Here is a 23,351-nt window from a genome sequence, read left to right on the forward strand (position 1 = left end):
CAAGGAAATGTATGCAAGGATATTTGGTGTTTTTGGGCAAAATCTCTATCCATGAAACAAGAATTGGCGTCGGTATCTAAGAGGGTTTGAACCTGAAGTTGACAAATCGGTGTCCTAACTTGTAGTTAGGGTGAGAAGACTCTACTAACAGGCTTGGAAGAAATGGAACCCACACTAGGTTGTACAGATCTAGGGTTGTCCAACCAAATGGCTCCTATTTTGACCGGATTATTCGTTTTACTCCTCTTCTAATTGGCTTAGGATTATCTTCAAACTTATTGGACAGGGGTGGATTATTCATAATATTAGAATCACTAGATACTTCTAAAATGTTGGACTCATTTTAATTGTCATAGTGAATTTGATTTACCTGGCGTCTTGGCTTGCGGGAGCAATGAATGGCTATATGTCCTGGACCTCCACAATATAAGCACAGACGGCTTGCTCGTCGTTGTTGCTTCTCTTTGTCCGACAACAGTCGTCATTGTTGGGTCATGTTGATCTCCATGGGTATAGGTCTATCCATTGGGACTGGACTACGTGTTTGCCTTAGAGATGATTGCACCATTACTGATGCATAAGTTGGTATGACTCTTGATCTTGTTATTTGTTGTTGTCGCTCACATCGATGCTCAAAAACGTAATTATCACACCATATTACTTGACTAATACCTTCTGTAAGTGATTTTGGGTTCTCAAGAAAGGTAAGAAGTAAGACTTTGACATCACTACGAAGACTGGAACGAAATTGTTTCATTAGGGCTTGTCCATCCCAAGGAATATTGCTTACGATGAGACGAAAATTGGTTGCATATGTCGATGTTGGTTGATCACCTTCAGAGTGTACGAATCTTGTTGATTGTTTTTCTTGCCCCATCTGTATCTCCGAAGCAAGCCCTAAATTCTTTGAAAATTCCTCGAAGTTATTCAGTAGAGGAGAATTTGTCTCTAGTAATGGAGCAAATCACGATACCTCTAACCCGACTCATGATGCATCTATTTGATAACAAATGGGATGAATTTGAATTACCAACCGTACTTGATTCAAGAAATATCGAAAATGCACCCTCAAACCATCAAATTTAGCTAGGAGGCTGATTTTGGGCTCATTGATCATGCCTTGACCTTCGACCCTTTGTTGTTGTAAAACTACGATTGTCAACTCTAACTGTTGAACCCGTCACGTAAACTCCTCTTGTTGTTGTTGCTTCTCCATAGTAACCTTTTCTAGATCTCCAAGTAGATGTTGATTCTCTAATTCAAGAGATGTGAACTTGGATTTAAGATTCTCCATTTCTGCAACAAGGGTGAGATATTCTTCTAAGATTCTCCATTTCCGCAACCATTTCTCCATTCTCCTTACAATAATAAATATATTACAAAAGTAGCTTTTATGGATTACAAGGTCCGAGGTTCAAGTTCGAGTGATGCTATTGTTCATGGCACTATCCTGGGCATGCTCTTTTCCTCCAACATTTCCTTGGCCGCTTCTACCATTGTCTGGTTCCATCATTCGGCCATGCCCTTCTATTCCGGCGTGTGAGTAAGTGCAGGAGAACTCCCTCCGGATTCCTTTGGTCTACTGGTGAACTAGCAGGAAAGAGTACCGCGGACACTTGATTTTCCTCTCTATTTCCTTATCAACTAAGCTTTTTAGGTCCCAGAAACAGGAGAATACATATTCGCTCTTCTTATCAATGACGTATACCCAAGTGTGTCAACTGAAGTCGTTGATGAATATGAAGGAGATGACAAATCGACTCTCGCCCATGCTCACGCAGCTTGTCGATGCCCATACATTCATGTGGATCAAATTGATCTGATTCTAGCTCCGATTCTTCTCATTGGGGAATGGAAGCCTATGTTTATTCCTGAGTTGACAAGCTTCACATATCTCAGCCATCCATCCACTAAACTTCGGCAATCCAAAAACAACCTCCTTCAGTTGCAATTCATGAAGCTTCTAATAGTTGATGTGGTTGATCCGCTTTTGCCATAGGTCGATGTCGGATTCAACCTTTTGTCCTTTTGCAAACATTATGGCACAACATCATTTGTTTTGAGGATAAACATCCTCTCGTCTCTGCGCCCACATGCGATCAGCCGGCCCTCATCTTCAATGAAGTAGCCGAGGTGATTAAATCGAACCTACATTCCTTGCTCGACAATCTATTTGACAAATACCAAGTTCTTCGCAATTCTTGGAACATGCAACATGTTTCATATCAACCCTTTTTATCCAACATGGGTGAGTGGTACATCACCCACGTGTCTGATGGGGTTGTAAAAGAATACGTGTGCGTAAACACAGAGATGGAGATGGAGATGGAGATGGAGATGGAGAGACAGAGACAGAGATAGAGAACTAAGTTCTATTTCAAAATAATGACGCTCTGTACATTCTTCATGCTCAGTGAGCACCTTTTATACAAGCCCTGACTATCGAGCTGACACAAGTACTGACAGTACTTGACTGCTCATAAATGAGCCTACTACACTAACTCCCAAAATTATTCCTTACGAGGAATACCATACTAACGGCCTTTCGGTTTACACACCAATACGGCCACGTTATGCGTACTATTTTACGCACCCAGTCTACAAACTGGGTTACGCACCGTATTACGCAGCCAATGTTGAGCTTGTCACTCAACACTCCCCCTCAATCTCAACTTGAGATTTCTTCTACTCTTCTAGATCTACGCTCTGGTTCCTTCTGGCTTCACACCTCGCTCGCACTCCTCGACCTGTTTGAATCTGCGCGCCTTGACCCTTCCGGTTGGCTTGTCTGCTCATCCGGCCCTTCTCAACTCCCTTGTTGTCGCGGTGTCGGTGCGTCCTTCACTGCCCTTTTCTCCGCATGGCCTTTAGTTGATTTGGTGCTTCCGAATCGAACATTCCGATTTAATAGAACACTTCTGATTCAATTCCACTCTCATCTGAATTGGCTGTCTCCAATTCCTCTCCTGTCTTTAGGCCTTTGACTACATCAGACCATGTCTTGGTCTTGGCCTTTACGCCCTTCTTGGCTGTATCTCCCCCTGATTCAGCTATCCTCGGCTCTTCCCTACGGTTATGGCCCTTGCTCTTTTCTTCAGCTTCTTCAACCGGCCGAAATCAAATTCTTCATCTGATTCCACGTCACGGTTACTTCAGCCGCGATGAACACTTCTGCTCCTTTCACGCTCTTGTTCCTGTTTTTCCTTTCCCCCCTCAAGTTCGGCGTGTCGAGGTGATGCAACCCAAGCTCACCTGAGAAATGTTGTAACTTGTCGAGACCAAGAGGCTTGGTGAAGATGTCGGCAACTTGCCGATCCGTCGGAACATAAGCTAGTTCAACTTCACCTGAAAGGACCCGCTCACAGACAAAATGGTAATGCACCTCAATGTGCTTGGTCCGGGCATGGAACACAGGGTTTTTCGAAAGGTGGATACTGTTGAGGTTGTCGCAATAGATCGTCGTCGGGTCAGACACCTCTACATGCAGATCCCGTAATAGTCGTTTCAGCCAAATGACTTCGCACGTAGCGACATTCCCCCCTCGATATTCGGCCTCCGTGCTCGACAGTGCCACTATCAGCTGCTTTTTGCTACTTCACACAATCGTTGCACTTCCTAATGAGAAGGCATATCCAAATGTGGATCTACGATCGTGGGCATTTCCGGCCCAATCGGCATCCATGTAGCCAACTAACTGTTCGGCTACGCCTGCCTGATACAACATCATATCTTTCGTGCTGCTGACATATCACAATATCCTTTGTGCGCACTTAAAGTGTTCGGCCATAGGTTGCGACATAAATTGACCGATCAGTCCGACCGGGTAGCTAAGCTCCGGCCTGGTGATTGTCAAATATATCAAGCTTCCGACAATCTGTCGAAACCGTGTCGGGTCGCATGCCTTTCCCGAATCTCGGTGAAGCTTTGCATTTCTATCCAGAGGGGTTGAGATGGGCTTACAAGTTGCCATCCCGAACTTGAAGAGCATATTCAACGCGTAATGACGTTGGCTGATCAATATGCCTTATGGGGTACGGATCACTTCGATCCCGAGGAAGTAATAAAGGTCTCCAAGATCCTTCATGTCAAATGATGCCGCAAGCTGAGATTTTATGCGGTGGATTTCGTCCAGGTTGGCACCGGTGATGACTAAATCATCAACATAAAGTAGAAGACTTACCGGTCCATATGGACCTTGCCGAACAAATAGTGAAGAGTCTGATTTCGACGTCGTAAACCCCATCCTACGCAACTGTTGCGTAATCTTCGCGTTCCAGGATCACGGGGCTTGCTTAAGTCTGTAGAGTGCCTTCTTCAGTCGGAAAATTGCCGAGGTGTTTTGATCGGATAGAAATCCGGGGGGTTGTACCATGTACACATGTTCCTCAAGATCACCGTGTAGGAACGCGTTCTTTACATCCATTTTATGTAAGTGCCACCCCTTTGTCGCAGCCACGGCTAGCAGAACCCGCACGGTAGTCATCTTCAAGATAGGTGTGAAGGTCTCGTCGTAGTCCACGCCATGCTTCTGCGCGTAGCCTTTCGCCACTAAGCGGGCCTTTTATCGATTGACTGAGCCGTCAGTATTGTATTTCACTTTATACACCCACCTACATCCGATCGGCTTTACACCCTTTCGTGCGTCAATCAGGTCCCAAGTCTCATTATCAGTCAAAGCGCACATCTCTTCCTCCATCGCGGCACGCCAATTTGCGTTTTTCGCCGCTTCTACGTAGCTCTCCGGCTCACGCACTTCCGCCACTCGCATCATGTACGCGTAATGGTGTGCCATGTACTCATTATACCTGTATCTCGTTATGGGGTTCTTGGGGCATGTAGATCGACGTAATTTGTGATTACCCGATTTCACGACCTTTCCGGCTACTGTCAACCTCTTCCGTGGAGGTTCCTTTCAGTTTGCCCGTAGTCTGACTCGCTACAATCTGACCCGACACTGCCGAAGTCGTATTCTGGCATTTTCTTCTTGCCCTTCTCTTTACGCATAAACTGTCTCCTCGGTTCTTTATGAAGGGACATCACGGCCGAGTCTCCACTACTCGCCGTCTCTTCAATAGGTTGATCATTTCGGCTCAACCCTGCATTCGGCCCACTTAGCCGAAATGATATCGGACTCTCTCTCAGAGCTCCGATTTCCTCATCATGCAGAGGCATCCCAGCCTCGCTGACTTCTTCCTTAGAATTCGAAATGGAGTCATGAGGTATTGGAGGTGAAGGCAGGTACCACCAAGCGGATTCGTCGAACACGACATCTCGACTTACGTGTACTTCCTTTGTTCGGGGGTTATACCATTTATACCCCTTTTGCTCGTCTGGATAGCCGACTAAGATGCACTTTTCGGCTTTTTCACCCAACTTCCTCCTTTTTTCCTATGGCACATGCACATATGCAATGCTACCGAAAATCCTCAAGTGTGCCAAGTTCGGCTTCTTCCCGAAATACAGCTCATGTGGCGACACTCCTCCATTAGCAGAAGTCTGATTCTGCAGGTAGACAATCGTCCTCACGGCTTCAGCCCAATAGAATTTCGGCATATGCTTCTCTTCAAGCATTGCCCTGGCCGCTTCTTCGATTTTCTGATTCTTCCGCTCGACCACGTTGTTCTGCTACGACGTGTATCTACACGAGAATTCGCGTCGAATTCCCTCCTTCTGTAGCTAACTTGTGAACTGGTCGGAGAAGTACTCCTTCCCGTCATCGGACCGTAGGCATTTGATCTTACGCCTTGTTTCCCTTTCCGCAAGGCTCTTCACCTTTAGGAAACATGTGAAGACTTCGCTCTTCTTCGCGATTGTGCATACCCACGTATCCCAAGTGAAGTCGTCAATGAAGGTACAAAGTAACAGCTTCCACCGAGACTCACGTTCTGTGCCGGTCCCCACACATCCGAATGGATCAAATCCAGCTGAGTTAGACTACGATTACACTCATTGGGGAATGGAAGCCGGTGTTGTTTTCCCATCGAACAAGCTTTGCAGACTTGGCCATTACGGCCCCGGAATTTCGGCAAGCCGAAAACAATGTTTTTCGTCTCCATCTCATGAATCCGTTGGAAATTTACGTGGCCGAATCGCTTGTGCCACAGGTCGATATCCGATTCGACCTATTGTCCTTTCGCATACAATGCGGTTCCGGCTTGATTAGTGTCGAGGATGAACATCCTCCCTTCACGGCACCCTAGCGCGATTACTTTGCCTTCCTCTTCTATGAAGCAACCGAGATGCGTGAATCGAACCTACATTCCCTGGTCGACGATATGACCAACCGACACCAGGTTCTTCGTTATTGTTGGGACGTGCAACACGTTCATGACTTTCCCTTTCTGCCCAACGTGGCTGAGGGGAACTTCGCCGACATGTTTGATGGTATGCAGAGTGTCGTCTCCCATTTTGACCACACCTTGCGATTCCAGTTTCTCCAAGTACGAAAACCATTCCTCATGACTCGTCATATGATTTGACGCTCCGGAATCAACATACCACACCTCGCTTCATTTTGAGGCGTTCATAGCCATAGAATTGGCCTTATGCTTCATTACAAAGGTTGGGCCCGATTTGTTTCCGGCTTGTTTAGAGCCTTCTGCGTACTGCGATCTCTTACGCCTCTCTGTGTCTCTTCGGCTTGATCTAGCTTTGTCCGAATCGGCTCTATTTTTCCAGCACTCACTCTCCTTGTGGCCTTTCCTCCCACAGTACCAGCATTTCGACACGGCCTTCTCTTACCGGCTTCCGACGCCGCCAAGACTCCCCCTGCTTGTGGAGGGTCCGGAACTGTTGTCGGTATTTCAATTATGCTGCTTGTTCTGCTCTTGTCGGCCGCCTCCATTGCACGTTGATCCACCTCGTGCACCACGACCACGGGGCCTATCTTCCTCCGTGTACAACACCTTGACGTCGGCATGCATACTCATCGACGCACCCGCGTGATTTTCGTCCACGAGCAACATTGACTGAACCTCAAAGAATGAAGGTGTATTCTCCCTCGTACAAACCACCGTTCGGAAGGCTCCAAACCTGGACGCAAGCCCACCAAGGAAAACCTGCACCATTTCATCTTCCTCAACGTTCACGTTGACGGAGGTGAGAGAATCGCAGATTTCCTTGATTTGGGTCGTGTAATCAGCCACAGACAGATCTTTCTACCGGACATTGTTGAGCTCCTGCCTGAGCTGCAGCTTCATGGCCATCGTGCTTGCGGCGAAAATCTTTTTGAGATTCACCCACGCGTCCTTTGGCGTCTTAGCATCCCGAATATAGCTCAATAGTTGGTTGCTCACACATCATGCAAAGCAATAGAGAACTCTGCTTGCCGCTTGTTCCCAAGCTGAGAAATCTCTGTGTGTCGAATCGGGTGCTACATCATTAGCTCCTTCAACATAACTCCAATAGTCATGACCAAGCAGGTACTAGTGCATCTTGTGCGACCAAGATGCATAGTTGCTCTTGTCGAGCTTTTCAGTCGGTAGCGAGCTTCCCATACCTTTGTCCATATTGCTGTCTTTTTCTTTTCCAAAAAAAACGAAGAACAACTTCAACATTGTTTTGTCACAAGCTTTTCTTGTCGGCTGCAGAGGACTTCAACCCTTGCGCTCTGATACCATGTAAAAGAATACTTGTGCGGAAGCGTGTGCGTAAACACAAAGTACATAGTTCAGTAAACTCAGAAAACATAGAGATGGAGATGGAGATGGAGAGACAGAGACAGAGAACTACATTCTATTTCAAAATAATGACGCTCTGTACATTCTTCATGCTCAGTGAGCACCTTTTATACAAGCCCTAACTATCGGGCTGACACAAGTACTAACAGTACTTGACTGCTCATAAATGAGCCTACTACACTAACTCCCAAAATTATTCCTTACAAGGAATACCATACTAACGGCCTTTCGGTTTACGCACCGAGACGACCACGTTATGCGTACTGTTTTATGCACCCAATCTACGCAATGGGTTACGCACCGTATTACGCACCCAATGTTGAGCTTGTCACTCAACAGGGGTGCACATTATTGTCTCCGGTCTCGACAAATCCCGGATGTTCCGGTTTTTCCAAGCTCAAGAACCATTCAACATGGTTCGTCATGTAATTTGATGCTCTAGAATCAACGTACCAAACCTCCTCCAACTTTGTAGCACGTGCACCCATCTAATTAGTGTTGTGCTTCATCATGAGAGCACGGCCCATTTCGGGTCCTCTTGAGCTTTCGGCAAAGTGTGATCAGTGGCGTTTATCTCTGTCTCCCCGGATCAATCTAGCTTGTCCAAATCAACACACTTCTTCCAACACTCACTCTCTTTATGGCCCTTTAGAACAAAGTACCATTAGTCCATTGCGAGCTTCCCTTGCCGATGTTTGGTGCCGCCTTGACTCGCCCTGCTCGTGGAGGGTCCAGAACTACTGTCGGCACTACTTCTGTGCGTTCGGTCTTCCTCCTGTCCGCTACCTCCATTGTGTGCGGACCCGCCTCATCCACCACGGCCATGGGGCCGATCAGCCTCCATGTACAACATTTTTTTGCCGGCATGTGTGTTCGTCGACACACCCATGTAGTTTTCTTCAACGAGAAGCATCAACTACAATTCGAAGGACAACGTATTGTCTCTCGTGCTGACCGTCGTTCAGAATGCCCCAAATCTAGACGCCAGCCCTCCAAGTTCAAGTTTCTAAGTTCGGATGGCGGAAAAGAATGCTTTTGCAGCCAATTCACGAGCTATTTGCAGACCAAGGGAATCCAAAGGGAGTTCTCTTGCAAAGACATGTCGTAGTAGAACGTGTGGCTAAGAGACAGAATTGGACAATGGTAATAGTGGCTAAGGCAATGCTGGAGGAGAAGATCATGCCGAAGATCTATTGGGCCGAGGCGATCCGGATGGCCATCTATATACAGAATCGAATATCTGCTCCCGGAGGGAAGGTGTCGCCAAATGAGCTATTTTTAAGGTGAAAACCTAATTTGACACACCGAGGGTGTTTGATAGTATTTAACATATGTGCATATATGAGATGAGAGACGAAGGAAGCTGGATGCCAAGGCCAAGAAGTTTATCTTGGTCAGTTATTTGCACGAGCAGAAGGGGTACAAGTGTTACAACCCCCGGATGAAGCAAGTGCGGGTGAGCCACAACATCATCTTTGATGAATCAGCATCTTGGTACTCCCTTCCATCTCCAACCCTCGAAGACTTCTAGGGAAGAGGTTAGTGAGTCTAATCTCATTCCAGTTTAGTGGGCAAAATGAGAAACTGAATCGGAATGACTGGTCAAATGAGGAGCTGACAAGTAGTGAAGAATCGGATGTGCAGTCTCAGTGCCAGAAGCCAAGATACGGCTTACATGCAAGGAGAAGAGGAATATGAAGATGTTGAAATACAACATAGAGGATGGTCCATCGGATCAGGGTGAATCCAATGCGAGCAAGAGGGAAGATGGACCTCATGAGTTGAGCATAGAGTCGACCAAGAGGGCCATGAAATTGGCAAAGCAGAAGTTGCACCATCAACCCACTAGAAGAACCTCGTAGTTCGGTACGGGTACAACGACTATATGGTGCATCACTATGTGTACAGGGCGAAGGTGGCGGAAGTGCGTGAGCCGGAGAGCTATCCAAAGGCTGTGAAAGATGCTAATTGGTGTGCTGCTATGGAGGAAGAGATGCACACATTAGCGAAGAACGAGACATAGGACCTAGTTGATGCCCCCAAAGGTGTGAAGTCGATCGGGTGTAGGTGGGTATACAAGATCAAGTACAACGCCGACAGCTCTGTCAACCGATACAAGGCTCGACTAGTGGTCAAAGGCTATGCACAACAACACAACATTGTCTGCAACGAGACATTCGCGCTGATTGCCAAGATTACAATCGTCCGAGTGCTATTGGCGGTAGCGACCACGAAGGGATCGCACCTAGACCAAATAGACATGAAGAACACATACCCGCAAGGAGAGGTTGAGGAACAAGTGTACATGGTGCAACCTCCCGGATTTCTATCCAGATTGAACACATTGGTCATTATCCGATTGAAGAAGTCCCTCTATGGACTAAAGCCAGCCACGCGTGCTTGGAATGCGAAGACCACGCAATGACTACATCAGATGGGGTTTGCTACGTTGAAGTCAGACTCTTCACTTTTCATCCAACCGAAATGCCGGAAATGCCGGCGATCGAAGGTCTACATCAGGTTTTGCATTTTCGCTTCGAAGCGCCGCGATCACCTCGAGCACTAAGAAGTAGTTGACAGTTACATTGTTGAGCACCAAGGCCAAGTATCGCATAGTGGCTGTTGTGACATGCGAAGCCATATGGCTCAAGAGGTTTCTAAGGGATCTGCATGTGGAGGTGTTCGAGATGATAGTCATATACTTTGACAACCTCAGCAGCATCCAACTAGCAAAGAACCCAGTCTTCCACGCCCAGACAAAGCACATCGAGGTGCAATATCATTTTGTTCGTGTTCGTGTTCTCTCTTGTGAACTGGAACTTGTATATGTTTTGACAGATCGGCAGGCTACCGATATCTTCACCAAACCTCTTAGCCTAGACAAGTTGTGGCAATTTCGAGTATGCTTGGCTTGCAGCACCTCGACATGTTGAACTTGAGGGGAAGAAATTTACAGAAGTTCTAGACCATGCAATCAAAAGGATTCGTCATTGGACTCCCGAATTTTATAGAAAGAGAGAGCATTGGTATATGTGAGGCATGTCAATTCGGCAAGCATCCATTCCTGACAGAGAGGAATGTGAGCAAAGAATTCTTGGACATTGTCCACTACGACGTTTGGGGATCGGCATAGACATCCACATTCAGCGTATGCCGATATTATGTCACGTTTATTGACGACTTCTCCATGCACACCTAGATCTACCCTATGTGGCAGAAGAGCAAAGTGTTCGAACACTTCCAAAAATTTAAGAGTGAAGTCGAAAAAGCTACATGTCGGCACATCCAATGCCTTCGATCGGATGGGGGTAAGGAGTACTTCTTGGCTGAATTCACAACTTATCTCTGAAAGGAAGCAATTCAATGAGAGTTCTCATGCCAACACACACCTCAACAAAATGGAGTGGTTGAACACAAAAATCGGCACATATTAGAGGTGGCAAGAGCAATGATGAATGAGAAGAACCTACCAAAGTCGTACTGGGCAGATGTGGCAAACACAACCGTTTACCTTATGAATAGGTGGACAACATCCAGGGTACACAACATATCACCTCAGGAAAAGCTTTAAGGGAAAAAGCCGGATCTATCCCATGTTAGGATATTCGGTTCAATTGCATATGTACATATTCCCGACGAGAAGCGCCAAAAGCTTGATCCGAAGTCAGAGAAATGTATCCTCATAGGATATTCGCTTGAATATAAGGGGTACAAACGCAATAATCCAACTACCCAAAAAGTTCGAGTGAGTCTTCTTTGACGAGTCAGCATCCTGGTACGAACCAGAGACGACTCCGACTTCAACCCTTGTCAACCCCGCCTCGGACGACCAAGTGATAGAAGACAAAGATTGACTCAGGCACATGTTCAAAGAATGTCCAATTACGACCAGACTGAGTGGACCTCAAGAGCCCCCGAACGATCAAAGCACATCTCAGCCAAGTCCGAAGCTAGATAAAGGTAAGGCCAAAATGTCGGAATACGAAGATTTGGACGAAAGTTGTATATAGTCCCCCTCTATGTTCGCCCCTTCGCGGTTATATAGTTGTCTCCTAACTTGGCGCGTTCCAACTACTCCCACCTGATTATCAGCTTCTACCTTTGGTTGTTAGTGTTTGGCTCCTTTTGGTCTTTTCACATTCATTCCCATAGTCTTTTCCTATTTGTCCTTCGGGAATCGTTCACACTTTGGCCCCTTCTGTCCCACCTAGTTTCGAATCGACCAAGCATCTGACCATAGTCTGCCGACTCAAGAAGCCATCCCCTTCACAAGATTCTCTCGTAAGGCTTGTAGAAACATGAAAGAATCATCAGCCAAAGCTTGTGCAACTAGTTGCCCTCCAGCCGGAAGGTGTAGATCCACAATATCACCATTTGTTGCAAGCTTGGATAGCATCACAAACAAGGGATGAGTAACAATAGCAAACAACAACATGTTAATAGGGCATCCTTGATGAACGGATCTTGTAATGGCAATATCTGATGTAACTCCCCCATTAAGCATGACTCGAGACACCGCATCTTGTCCTAATAAAAATTTGAGGCAAGACATACGAGGTCCAAAGCCCATTGTATGCATGAACCCGAAAACAAAGGACCAATTAACATGATCATAAGCTTTCTCCAAATCTAATTGCACCATAATCAATTCTTGATGAGTGTTTCGAGCATAATCCATGGCCATTTGAACATTCAACATATTATGCAATATATTCCTACCTGCAATAAAACCATATTGGGCAGGATGTATCAACTTTGGCAAATACTTTTGTAATCTATTTGCCAAGACCTTTATAAATACCTTATACAACCACCCCATCAAAGCAATAGATCTCCATTGATGAAACGACTCTGGAGATGCCACCTTTGGAACTAATTTAATTAGACCAACCTTCCAAGCTTGAGGCATACGACTAGAATCCCAAGAATGTAGAAACATCAAAGTTAAGGGCCCCTTTAAAATGTTTGAATATAGCTTAAAAACTTCATTTGTCAAGTCATCCCAACCAGGGCTCTTACCACTAGGAAGGTGCCTTAAAACTGTGTCCACCTCATCCTCAATGAAATCTGCATCCAATTCATGACTAATGAGGTCATGCACAATACTTCCAACCACATCATAAAACTCATGACGTGCTCTACTCACCTCATTTGTCATGTTAACAATTGTGGACCTATCAACTCCTTAAAGTAATGAACACGTATCTCAATTATTGTCATAGGATCCACTATCCACTCATCCCCTTGCTTCACATGTACCACATTAGATCGAGTATAAGTAGGATATAACGCTCGGAAAAACAAATGAGATTGACATTGATTATCTATGAACCCATCCCTTAATTGTCGCATCTTTGTGTAACGATAGCTTTGGCATTGCAACTAAGAAATAATAACATGCAATTGACTTTGGATATCCAAAAGCTCTTCATCTAATGGTGCATGTATCAATAATGCATTACACCTAGAGAGAACTTGTGAGAATTGTAGAAGAAGACCTCTTCTTCGTTGAGCATTAGTTACTCCATATATGTGATGAATGATCTTAATATTTCATAACGTGATATCCCATACTTTAACTCCTTTAAGATTCACTTCTTGTGAAAAATTTACCAAAATTTGCTCCATGAGAGAATCAAAGTGAGGTTGAAGTTAAAGAGAAGAGTTAAAGTGTAATGGAGGCTTTCCAAGTAAGGATTTATACATGTCAATTGCATGATCACAAACCTCCAAACAAATAGGAAAGTGATCTGAAGTTCCTACATCTTGTAAAACTGCCATACGAAGTGATGTCGATAAAAAAGAATCATTGTGCATCGCATACATTCTATCTAACCGACTCCATGTTTGTCTATGTTGAGCGGATTGGAAAGTAAAACCTGGATCATTCCCATATAACCATGTCCAAACATCCAACTTCAGAACCTCCATAGCCAATGAATCCCAAGCAAGTTGCTCAGGATCATCCATGATTGAATGTTGAAACGTAGATTGAGATGCATCAATACACATGTTAAAATCAGCCATAAGTAATCCTGGACGGCCCACGCATAGGGTTTGACGAAGTGGGCCCCATAATGCAATACGTTGAGTGGCTTGGTTAGGGGCATAAATCCCAACCAGCCACACAACCTCCCCAAAAAAAGTGATTCTAGAACCAAAAATCGACCATAAGGATCATTATGCACCACATGAGGATAATATTTATCCTGCACGATTAATACCACACCTAAATAATGATTATTAAAATGTCCTGCATAGAATGATGAATATCCACGCAAATGAATTATGGATCCTACTAACTCATGACACTTATGCTCAATTGCACATAATATATCCCATTCTTTACTTAACAAAGTTTGCCATAATATATACTTCTTATGAGGAGAACATGCCCCTCTCACATTCCATGTTACCACTTTCATTCAATCAACAATGGTATGGGTGCACTTGCTCCTTTAGAGCAACCGATGTCATGAAACTAGTCAAAGCATGTTCCAATGCTGCATATGGATTTTCATACACCACATCCTTAGAGTTGTCTATCGAAATCTTTTGTTTAGGTTCTCCCTCTTGACGAAAACCTTGAGAATTCGATGAATTTACAACCCGTCCCAATTAATCAAATTGAAGGTGAAGGGGTAATCCCTTATCCCTAAATTGTCTTTGCCAAGGAACTTTTCGAGGACCCTCCCTAGCTCCTAAATTACTTTTCCAAGTAGTCTCACGAGTAGTGGGCAAACTATTACGTTTCATATTCATTGATTTGCCCCTCGACTTGCCCTTAACCTAATGCCAATCCTTTTCAACAACATCACTACTAGTTTTATCCAACGGTTTTTTCCCCTTATCTATAACCACCAAATTTGGTTTTTCCATATCCATAGATTGAGTTCCCTTATTCTTAGGACCCAAACCTTGAAGTGAAACCTCTTTATAACCTGCTCTAGATGATGTTCCTTCATACATAACAACCACCATATCTAACACACCAACATCTCTCGCAACTCCTTCTCATTAGGAACCTCTATAGTTGAGGGACAATGACGATTACATTCTGCCATAAAGTGACCCCATTCACCACATCCAAAACAATGACCTGCAAATGTCTCCCACTTCAATTTAAAACACAGTTTTTTCATTCCAGGTGTGTTCATACGCACCTATCCTGGCCTCTTACGACTTGTATCCCATAACACACAAAATCTGCACTTATTTGTAGCATTTGCATGTGGAGATACCAACACTTTACCGATTTGACTCATCAACTTTGGTAAAAGTGGCCATAAAAAAGCATGCTTACAATCCACTGTTACCCAAACAGGACATTCTTGTTTCAACAAAGCATGATAGTCCACAACGGGGGACCATTGCATTACATGCACCAATCGTTTATCAAAAAACAGTAGAACTTTAGCCAACAATGCACTTCAATGTTCCGGTGAACGAAACACTACATCATAAAACCCTCGTGGTCCTGCATATATATATTCAACACAATTTGGTGACACGATTGTGTTGAACCATTGTTTAATCCAATTAATGTGTGGGAGTTTCCCAGTAAAAACAATATAACCGCACGATCATAGAATACATCAAAAGATTGCAACACTGCCTTAGCATCAACTTCGACATCATGCACATCCTCATCATTGCATTCTTTCCCTACATTTCCATTTTCTTCCACAAATCAGACAATAAGGTATTGGCAATTCCCCATAAATTATCCCAATTACAATTATCCTTGTCAACCTCATTTACATGTATTACTTTGGCATATGTTGCTTTTTTCTCATTAATTTCCTCAATGCCCTTAAACCTCTTAGAGCTTCCAATGTCTTCCCTTTCACGATTACATTTAACCATCACATTACTCTTTTTTGGATCAATTGTTTCCATATCGATGTCCCCCACAATTTGAGAGGAATTCATGTTTATATCCATTATTCTTGATGTGATAGCGATCTGGGATAAAAACAATTTTCCATGAACAAGAAAGACAACCAAAACTCACCCAATTGAAGAGGTTGACGATGATGAATACAATAGAAGACCTGCAATTTGTGTTGAGTATGTGGATGCCAACAACACAAGATTCCTTATTTTAATCTCTACTTCTCACACAGACCACCAAATTTAACTTGTTATATCTCGTTATGAAGCTCTGATCAAGAGCTTTCTAACGCATGTCTTTATGCTCAATTCCGTTACTTATAGAGATTGCAGCAATAAAAACAATTTCTCTCTCTCTCTCTCTCTCTCTCTCTCTCTCTCTCTCTCTCTCTCTCTCTCTCTCTCTCTCTCTCTCTCTCTCTCACACACACACACACACACACACACACACAATGCAATGACCAAAACACTAACCCACTTTCACATACAAGTGAAAACCAATACATGTGGTGCGAAGCTTCAAATATCGTGGTATTAACAACTTGTTGGCAAATAGGTGGAATGCATGCTATGAATCTAGACTTCAAGTGGGTTGGAATAACAATCATATGTTTGAGAATCAATGCAACCGAAGTGATACTCAATGATGGAAAGTGAGGTAGATGTTTATCAATGCTATTGTGGTCGAAATGTTGCTTTATGGAGTGCAAATGTAGGGTGGCAATATTTTTCTTAGTGGATGGAGTGAAATAGAGAAAATCCAAAAAATGTTCTTATCTAGACAATTGGGGTTAAAATCATCAACATCTTATCCTACCATGCTACTAAAAACAAGTGATCGGCCCATAGATGTACTAGCCATAGAAAGAGTATACAAATATGTCATAAAAGTCAAGAATATGCATGATCATAGATTGCCCAAACAAGCTTCGAACATTGTAGGATTCAATGTACAAAACTAATAAGAGAAAAATCCTCTCATGTGGTTGGATGCTTGACATCGTAAAATAGTTTAAGAGATGGCGAGTAGCAAATCTATTGGAGCGCTAAAGTGATGCTATGATGTATGTGATCATTGAGGATAGATTACTAGAGGCACTTAAAGTGACATAAAAATGTCCAAATTGGAATATTGCATTGCAAATATTAACTCTCAATGTTGGCCCCAAAAGGCAAAATATATGGCAGAATGTATCCAATGGCATCTTATTACCCCCATGTGCCTTGGCTTTTAGAGAGCATTAACACTTGTTCAAACTTGCTCATACAAGTTAGGTGTTGAGGTCACATCATGACATGATCACGCAAATATGAAGATATACAACATATGCAATGAAAACCTAGTGGAGGATGAATATCATTTACTTATCGCATGCTCAACGTATAAGGTAATTCATGAATAATGTTATGACTTGTTAGAAGGGCATGACAATGTTTGTGTCATACTGAAATTTTCACCGAGAAGCATGAGGACATGTATGCATGCTAATAGCAAAAGCATTGACATCCATCTCATTCACTTGTTGATCAATGATCTTCCCTAGCCTCTCTCCAATTGGTGCCAAACAATTATCTTCACTAGAGAATCTTTTACTATTTTGAAGATGTTCCTTTCCACTAACCAAATTTGATTGTAGTACGAAGCAACAACAATAGACCCAAAGCTTTAAGTATTGTGGTATATGACACCCAATCATAACTGAAGTAAGAACTATGAAAATGAAAACTGTAATTGAAAAAATAAACTTATTACCCCATAATAAAATGGCAAACAAGAGAGCAAATAGTGAAAGCCATATATTCATGATAGAATTTTATATCACAAATTTGAGTCTATCATCTTAAAAGAGGACTCTAGTTATGAATGACACATGTCCTCTGAGTGGCTTCAATGCATCTCCCCCATGCATCTTCCCAAAGTGACTTTACCACTATATCTCTATGTCTTCACATAAGAGAAAGAAAGGCCAAGAGATCACTGGTCCAAGCTCTGTAAGCTGTGATTGTGTTATTATAACAGTTCTACTTAAGACCAATGCATTGCAAAATTTAGCATGTGGTAAGATCTTGGAACAGATTCATTTTTGACACATAATGGAACACACAAACTCACAAAGTCGTCATAACAACAAAGATATCTAGACTTCGCCCAATTTCCATCTCTGATTAATCTATCATCCTTGCTTCCATTATTTATCATGACAATTATTTTGATAAAATGAATGCAAAAAGCAGCATTTCCAGACAGGCCACCAGCACAGGTTTATAGATTACAACCACTCCAGGAATACTTTCAATAACATGTATGGGCAGTTGATTAGATTCTATTATATTACGAATTTGCCAACCATATGTTAACATCAAAACAAAAAAATAATGGTGTGGTTGACAGAGCCGACTGAGTAAAATCACAGAGCAAACAGCTACAGTATAATGCAGGGCAAAGTGCTGTATAATAGTAGTTTATTTGCATAATGGTAATACATACAGATAGAACCTCTTCCTGCACCCAAGGCCAATGCATTATGGGCTATGCATAGGCTCTTGTTTCAGATATTTACCTTGAACACTAGGTGATGACTGTCACAGGAGTACATTGACATGTTTTCAAAAACGATAATGATTTTCAGCAACCACAACGGTTTGTTGTGGTCGCATGTGGTGGTGAGTGCGTGGTGTACATACATATAGATTGCATTTTGTATGAACACCCCACTCACCTTGTGTATGATTTTATAAAATAACGTAGACAACTTGCCTCTGCTATGAGAAACCTGGTTCATGAATGCTACAAAAAACGAATCCATATATGTTGCATGATATTTTCTGATATGAAAACCTTCGAGGGCTCCCTCCCCCTCCATGACAACATTCCCTCTATTCCTTCAATACACATACATGCATTCGTTCATTCCCAGATTAATTTGCCACCAACATGAAGCTGTGAAGCATTTGATACATAATCTCTCAGTCCCGTATCTTCCACTTCACAAAATTGATGAGCCCAATCAGGGGGTTCTATGGCTTCAGTTCCTAGGCCTGGAGTTCTATCAAAGCTGTCCAGGTCTTTATTCTTCCCCCAATCTGTAACAAAAGTGGCGGCTCGCCTCACAAACTTGACCTTAAAATCTTCCCACACTTGGAACTTGTAGTGATGTATGACAGCATCATTTCGGGAGGCTTGTAAGGACACAAATCCTGACTTGAGCTCAAAATGGTGGACTCGGCTGCAATAGGAGAGATCCATAGATGAGGGCTTCACAATGGACTTGACTCTTCTGGGATTTCTCATCCGCCATATGTAGTTCCACATTTGGCCACTCTTTGGAAGTCTTGTTAGGCCAGATGGCCCAAAATTGAAGTTGGAGATCTTGATCTGCCCAAGATCCGCGCCACTTGTAGTATTCTCATAATGCTTCACCATAACATGCAAGGGATTCCGTTCCTGCTTCTGGTTCAAAACATAAGCCTTGGGAAAGATGAACTCATCCACATCGATAAACGCCACCCATGTACACTCCCGGGAAGCTTTTATAGCACAATGAGAGAAGCTCGCCTCCTGCGTTTTTAGCCATGGCCATGGGTGCCTACTCACATTGTAGGCTTTCTTATTTAGTTCGTCGATCACATTCTTAATGTCATCATCACTGTTGTTGTCATAAATGAAGAACTTCTGGATGCCCAGGTGATTGTGGTACATAACCCATTCTTTTAAGAACTTGGCGGCATTCCACATGAGTGTGCATGCACAAAGATACAGGTCTTTTGGAGGGTTACCATCATCCGAATGCAACATGCTTTGCCCGGGCTCAAACTTGACTACCGAGGGGAATACCTTACCTTTGAGAACAACAGTGATCCGTTTCCCTGCAAGCTCACTAGTCCTGGGAAGTGGAGGAAGCCGACACCTCACGTTCTCCTGGCAGAAGTCAACCACTTGAGTCATCGTCTCATCCCCAAACAGACATCCGAGAGCAGCAGGACGAGCACTTCTCTTGCCATGAGAGATGCCTTTGACGAACAGGATAATGTCACCTTCATTCTCAAGAGACGCCCATCCATACACTATCTTCTTCCAACCAACTTTCCCATATCTGGTAGCACCAGAGCTGCTGCCATTGTTTGCTGCGTCAATGGCCACAGGTCGGCCATCGATCTCAAAGGTAACAGGGGATCCCATCACTGATTTCCTCCCAACTGCCCCCACATCTGGCGGATGTTCACATCTCACGAATCCATCTTCCACTGAAAGGGCACGGGTTCGCACCTGACCTCCTGCATACTGATACGAGCATTTAATCCTACTACTTCTTCTCCCATGCCCCCGCACCTGCCTGCCTCCCTGGATCCCTTCCTCTCCTCCCTGTTCCATCATCATCACATCATCATCATCATCATCATCATCATCACCCAGGGTGGGACCTCCAAATATGAGGAGCACAGTGTCATTGAATGTGATGGCACCATGTACTACTACTCGGGAACGAGATTCCTGCTTCTGCAACAGAATAGTAGAAGAAATAGGTCCATTTGAATGCTTGGCTTGCCTGGAAGATGGTGGAAGAGGCGGTTTTGCGTGCAGGCGTCCACCAACACAGTTCCATGGTCCAGCAGAACAATCTGAAGAAGAAGAAGAAAAACATGACAAAGTGAATTATTATATATATGTATGTATGTATGTATGTATGTATGTATGTATGTATGTATGTATGTATGTACATTGTATGGTTTACAGCACATGCCTAGGCTCTTACATCATCCGATGTAGGTCAGGCAGGCCACCAAACAACAAACACACACACACACACACACACACACACAGAGTGAGTGAGAGAGAAGTTTATGGTTTGTTTTATGGATGACTATATATACCTTGAGGTGTAAAGCGAGAAGTAGCGAAGAAGAGGAGGAGGAGGAGGAGGGTGAAGAAGAGGGAGGAGATTCGAAGGCGAGTCGGATGATGGAGGAAGAAGAAGAAGAAGAAGAAGAAGAAGAGGAGGAGGAGGAGGAGAAAAGAGGGGGCCGGTGCGGTACACATCCTTTCTCTCCCTCTCTCTCTCTCTCTCTCTCATATAGGTCCGTCCCTCCCTCATATACATGCATATACAGTATCGTATATGTACATATAATACACATGTATATGAATGAGAGAGGGAAACGAAATGGAGTAGGAGGTGCACCACCCAATAATCGATATTCTCTGCTCCTCTGCCTCCCAAGGATGGAAGGAAGGAAGGAAGGAAGGAAGGAGGGAAGGAAACTCAAATTTGACGTTGGAAAGAAGGAAGGGAAGGAGGGACGTTTCTAAAACCAAAACTGGCCTTGGAAGCAAAATGGCCCTCTCTCGTGGTAGGTAAGTAGTTGTTCGTTTCTTGGAAGCAAATGGGCCTCTCTCTCTCTCTCGATGTATTAATTCGTATAGAGAAGTATATGTATGTATATGCATTCAGTATATGTATGTCTTTGAGATTTTGGAGAGTCCATCCTATCCATTCACACTCTTTCTTACTTGCTACTACAACTCTCAAGTGAGAGAGGGTACCACCACACACACACACACACACACACACACACACACACCCCTTCCCAAGGAAACTGAGTTTCCATCATTAATTTGAATTGGGTTAGTACAAACGAAGGTACCCATATTTGTGAAATGTAGGAATAATCCATAACGTGCACATTGCAAATGCACGATGTTGCAACCTAATTATTTGTAAATGTATGTAATGTTGTTGTAGAGACTTATTTGATATTAACAAGTGGTATAAATATTATTGAGCTACGTTCGTGAAGAAAAAGCACAACTATGTCTCATTCTATAGTGTCGATCGTACTATATATTTCCAAGCAAAGTTGTTAATAAACACGTGTATAATGAATAGTTATGGCATACCCTCAAAGGAGGAGATTCTCACCTTTTCTCTCAATCAAGGGTTTGTGTATTATGAAATCCTAGATGTTGCCATTGATTATCCTCCCATTTAATTTGATTATTATATTGTGCACTTTATTTGTGTTTTAGAGAAGTAGACCTTGAATGAGCTTTCAGCTTTTTTATATTGGTTTCCTATCCATTACCAATGTTTGAGCCATCATTAATAGTTAAAAATTTTATGGATATTTGCAAACGTATATACTAATCATCATTAGATCAAGATGTATGACCCACTTCATTTTCAACCAAATGAATTGTCAATAAATCAAATAATTATTTGGTGCTACTACTCTCAAATAGTTTCAAAGAACCTTTTGTGGATGTCCATGTCTTCATGGTGACTCCTTTTTCATGACCAAACACTTATTGTTGATGCAACCATGAGCTCCTATAAACTATGTGAGACTACTACCACTATCCACTATTTCAAAGTTAAAGTCGTGCTAATTGCCACTTGGTCCAAAGTTAACTTCTTATGGTTCACTTTAAAACAAAGTTTGCCTTCTTGTTCATGCTAGGATCATCTTCTTATTGTACCAAAATTTCTTTGTTGGTTGAGATTTGCAAGTCAATTCAGGCGACCTAGTGTGAACTCTCCAAGACCAACTATATGTATGTATTTATGATGAACTTAGTTCTTGGAATAAAGTTATTATTTTGAGCTTTCGGGAGTTAGAGAAAGAGAGAACTTCTATACACGATCTTTTACCTACTCTTAGGAATAGTCAAGATGACATCTTCAATGGTGCAAATTGTTTTTGAGTGCTTTCTCACTAAGTCTTTGATTGCTACTAGGTGTGGGACGTCGATCTATCTGCCAATTTTGGACCCTCCCCCTCCCTTTTGTGACACTAACAACACCCTATGCTTACACAATTCCCAAAGTAGAAGGTGACAGTCACAAGTGGCAGTGGAACAACAATATAGTGAACAAAGGTATAGTGAAGGCCCTTGATTAGAAGGCTTCCCTCACTCGAAGGAAATCCTCAATTACCATGTGGTGCTTGAGGGAATTTCTTGCATGTTCACTTCAATGCAGAAATTAAAAATTCATCGAGATTCCAAATTCTCCCTAAACACTCATACCCTCCCCTACCTCCTAACTGTTGGGAAAACATGTCCCTTCGGATGGGAAGAAGAGAACGAACCAAATCGAAGGCACGTGGGTAATTCGGCCGAAGCCGAAATCGAAATCGAGAACCGTAACAGAAAATCAATTGAATAGCCAATTCGGAGGCTACATTTGTAAATAGCCATAAATGTTGTATGGGTATATATATACACTGCGGGCAAGTTGTTAGAGTGTAAGAAAGTGTTGAAACATTATTGTATAGTTAGAGAAGGTAGTTGCCTTTGTAACTGTGAGAGAGTGTGAGAGAGAGTGAGAGTTAGCGAGTAACTCTACGACCATCAGTTTGACAAAGGAGAGCTTAAGGTTGTTGCCTTGGAGCTACTCATTGTACTTCTCCTATCATAATGATATGTTTGAGTTTGTGGACTCCATGTGTTTTTTCCCTTTTCAGGTTTTCCACGTTAAATATCAGTGTCCCTGTACTTGTGTTTTTCTGCCTTCTCGTTTTTCCTTGTCTGTGCACTGTCTTTCTTGATCTTTGCACCCGAACATTCGAAGTGAAACCAGTTGTGGCCAGTCACGATCCTAACAAGTGGTATCTGAGCGATGGAAGACTCGTTCGGCAACATGTTCAAGTTAATCAGCTCCAACTATTCACTGTGGAAGTCGAAGATGTGGGACATGCTCGTGTGCAAAGACCTCTGGTTTCCAGTGCAGTACATCGATCAGGTGCAGACTTTGTGTTGAGAGATGTATAACACATTTCGGA

The 23,351-nt window shown here is 43.2% G+C and overlaps 1 protein-coding gene across 1 annotated transcript; it reads right to left on the reverse strand.

Annotated features, from left to right (window-relative positions):
- Positions 1 to 18,006: 18,006 nt before the first annotated feature.
- On the reverse strand, positions 18,007 to 20,610 carry LOC147854549 (glycosyltransferase family 92 protein At1g27200-like). The gene is made up of 2 exons (XM_087330974.1): positions 20,445 to 20,610; positions 18,007 to 20,192 (listed from the first exon to the last, which is right to left on the reverse strand). The coding sequence occupies exons 1-2, from the start codon at positions 20,608 to 20,610 to the stop codon at positions 18,481 to 18,483; spliced, it is 1,878 nt and encodes a 625-aa protein (XP_087187100.1). The 3' UTR covers positions 18,007 to 18,480.
- Between the last annotated feature and the right edge of the window lie 2,741 nt (positions 20,611 to 23,351).

The sequence above is a fragment of the Azolla caroliniana genome, unplaced genomic scaffold (genome assembly GCF_043228905.1).
Source record: "Azolla caroliniana isolate FFs.n. ecotype wild unplaced genomic scaffold, voAzoCaro1.0.p SCAF_15, whole genome shotgun sequence".
Classification (NCBI taxonomy): Eukaryota; Viridiplantae; Streptophyta; class Polypodiopsida; order Salviniales; family Salviniaceae; genus Azolla; species Azolla caroliniana.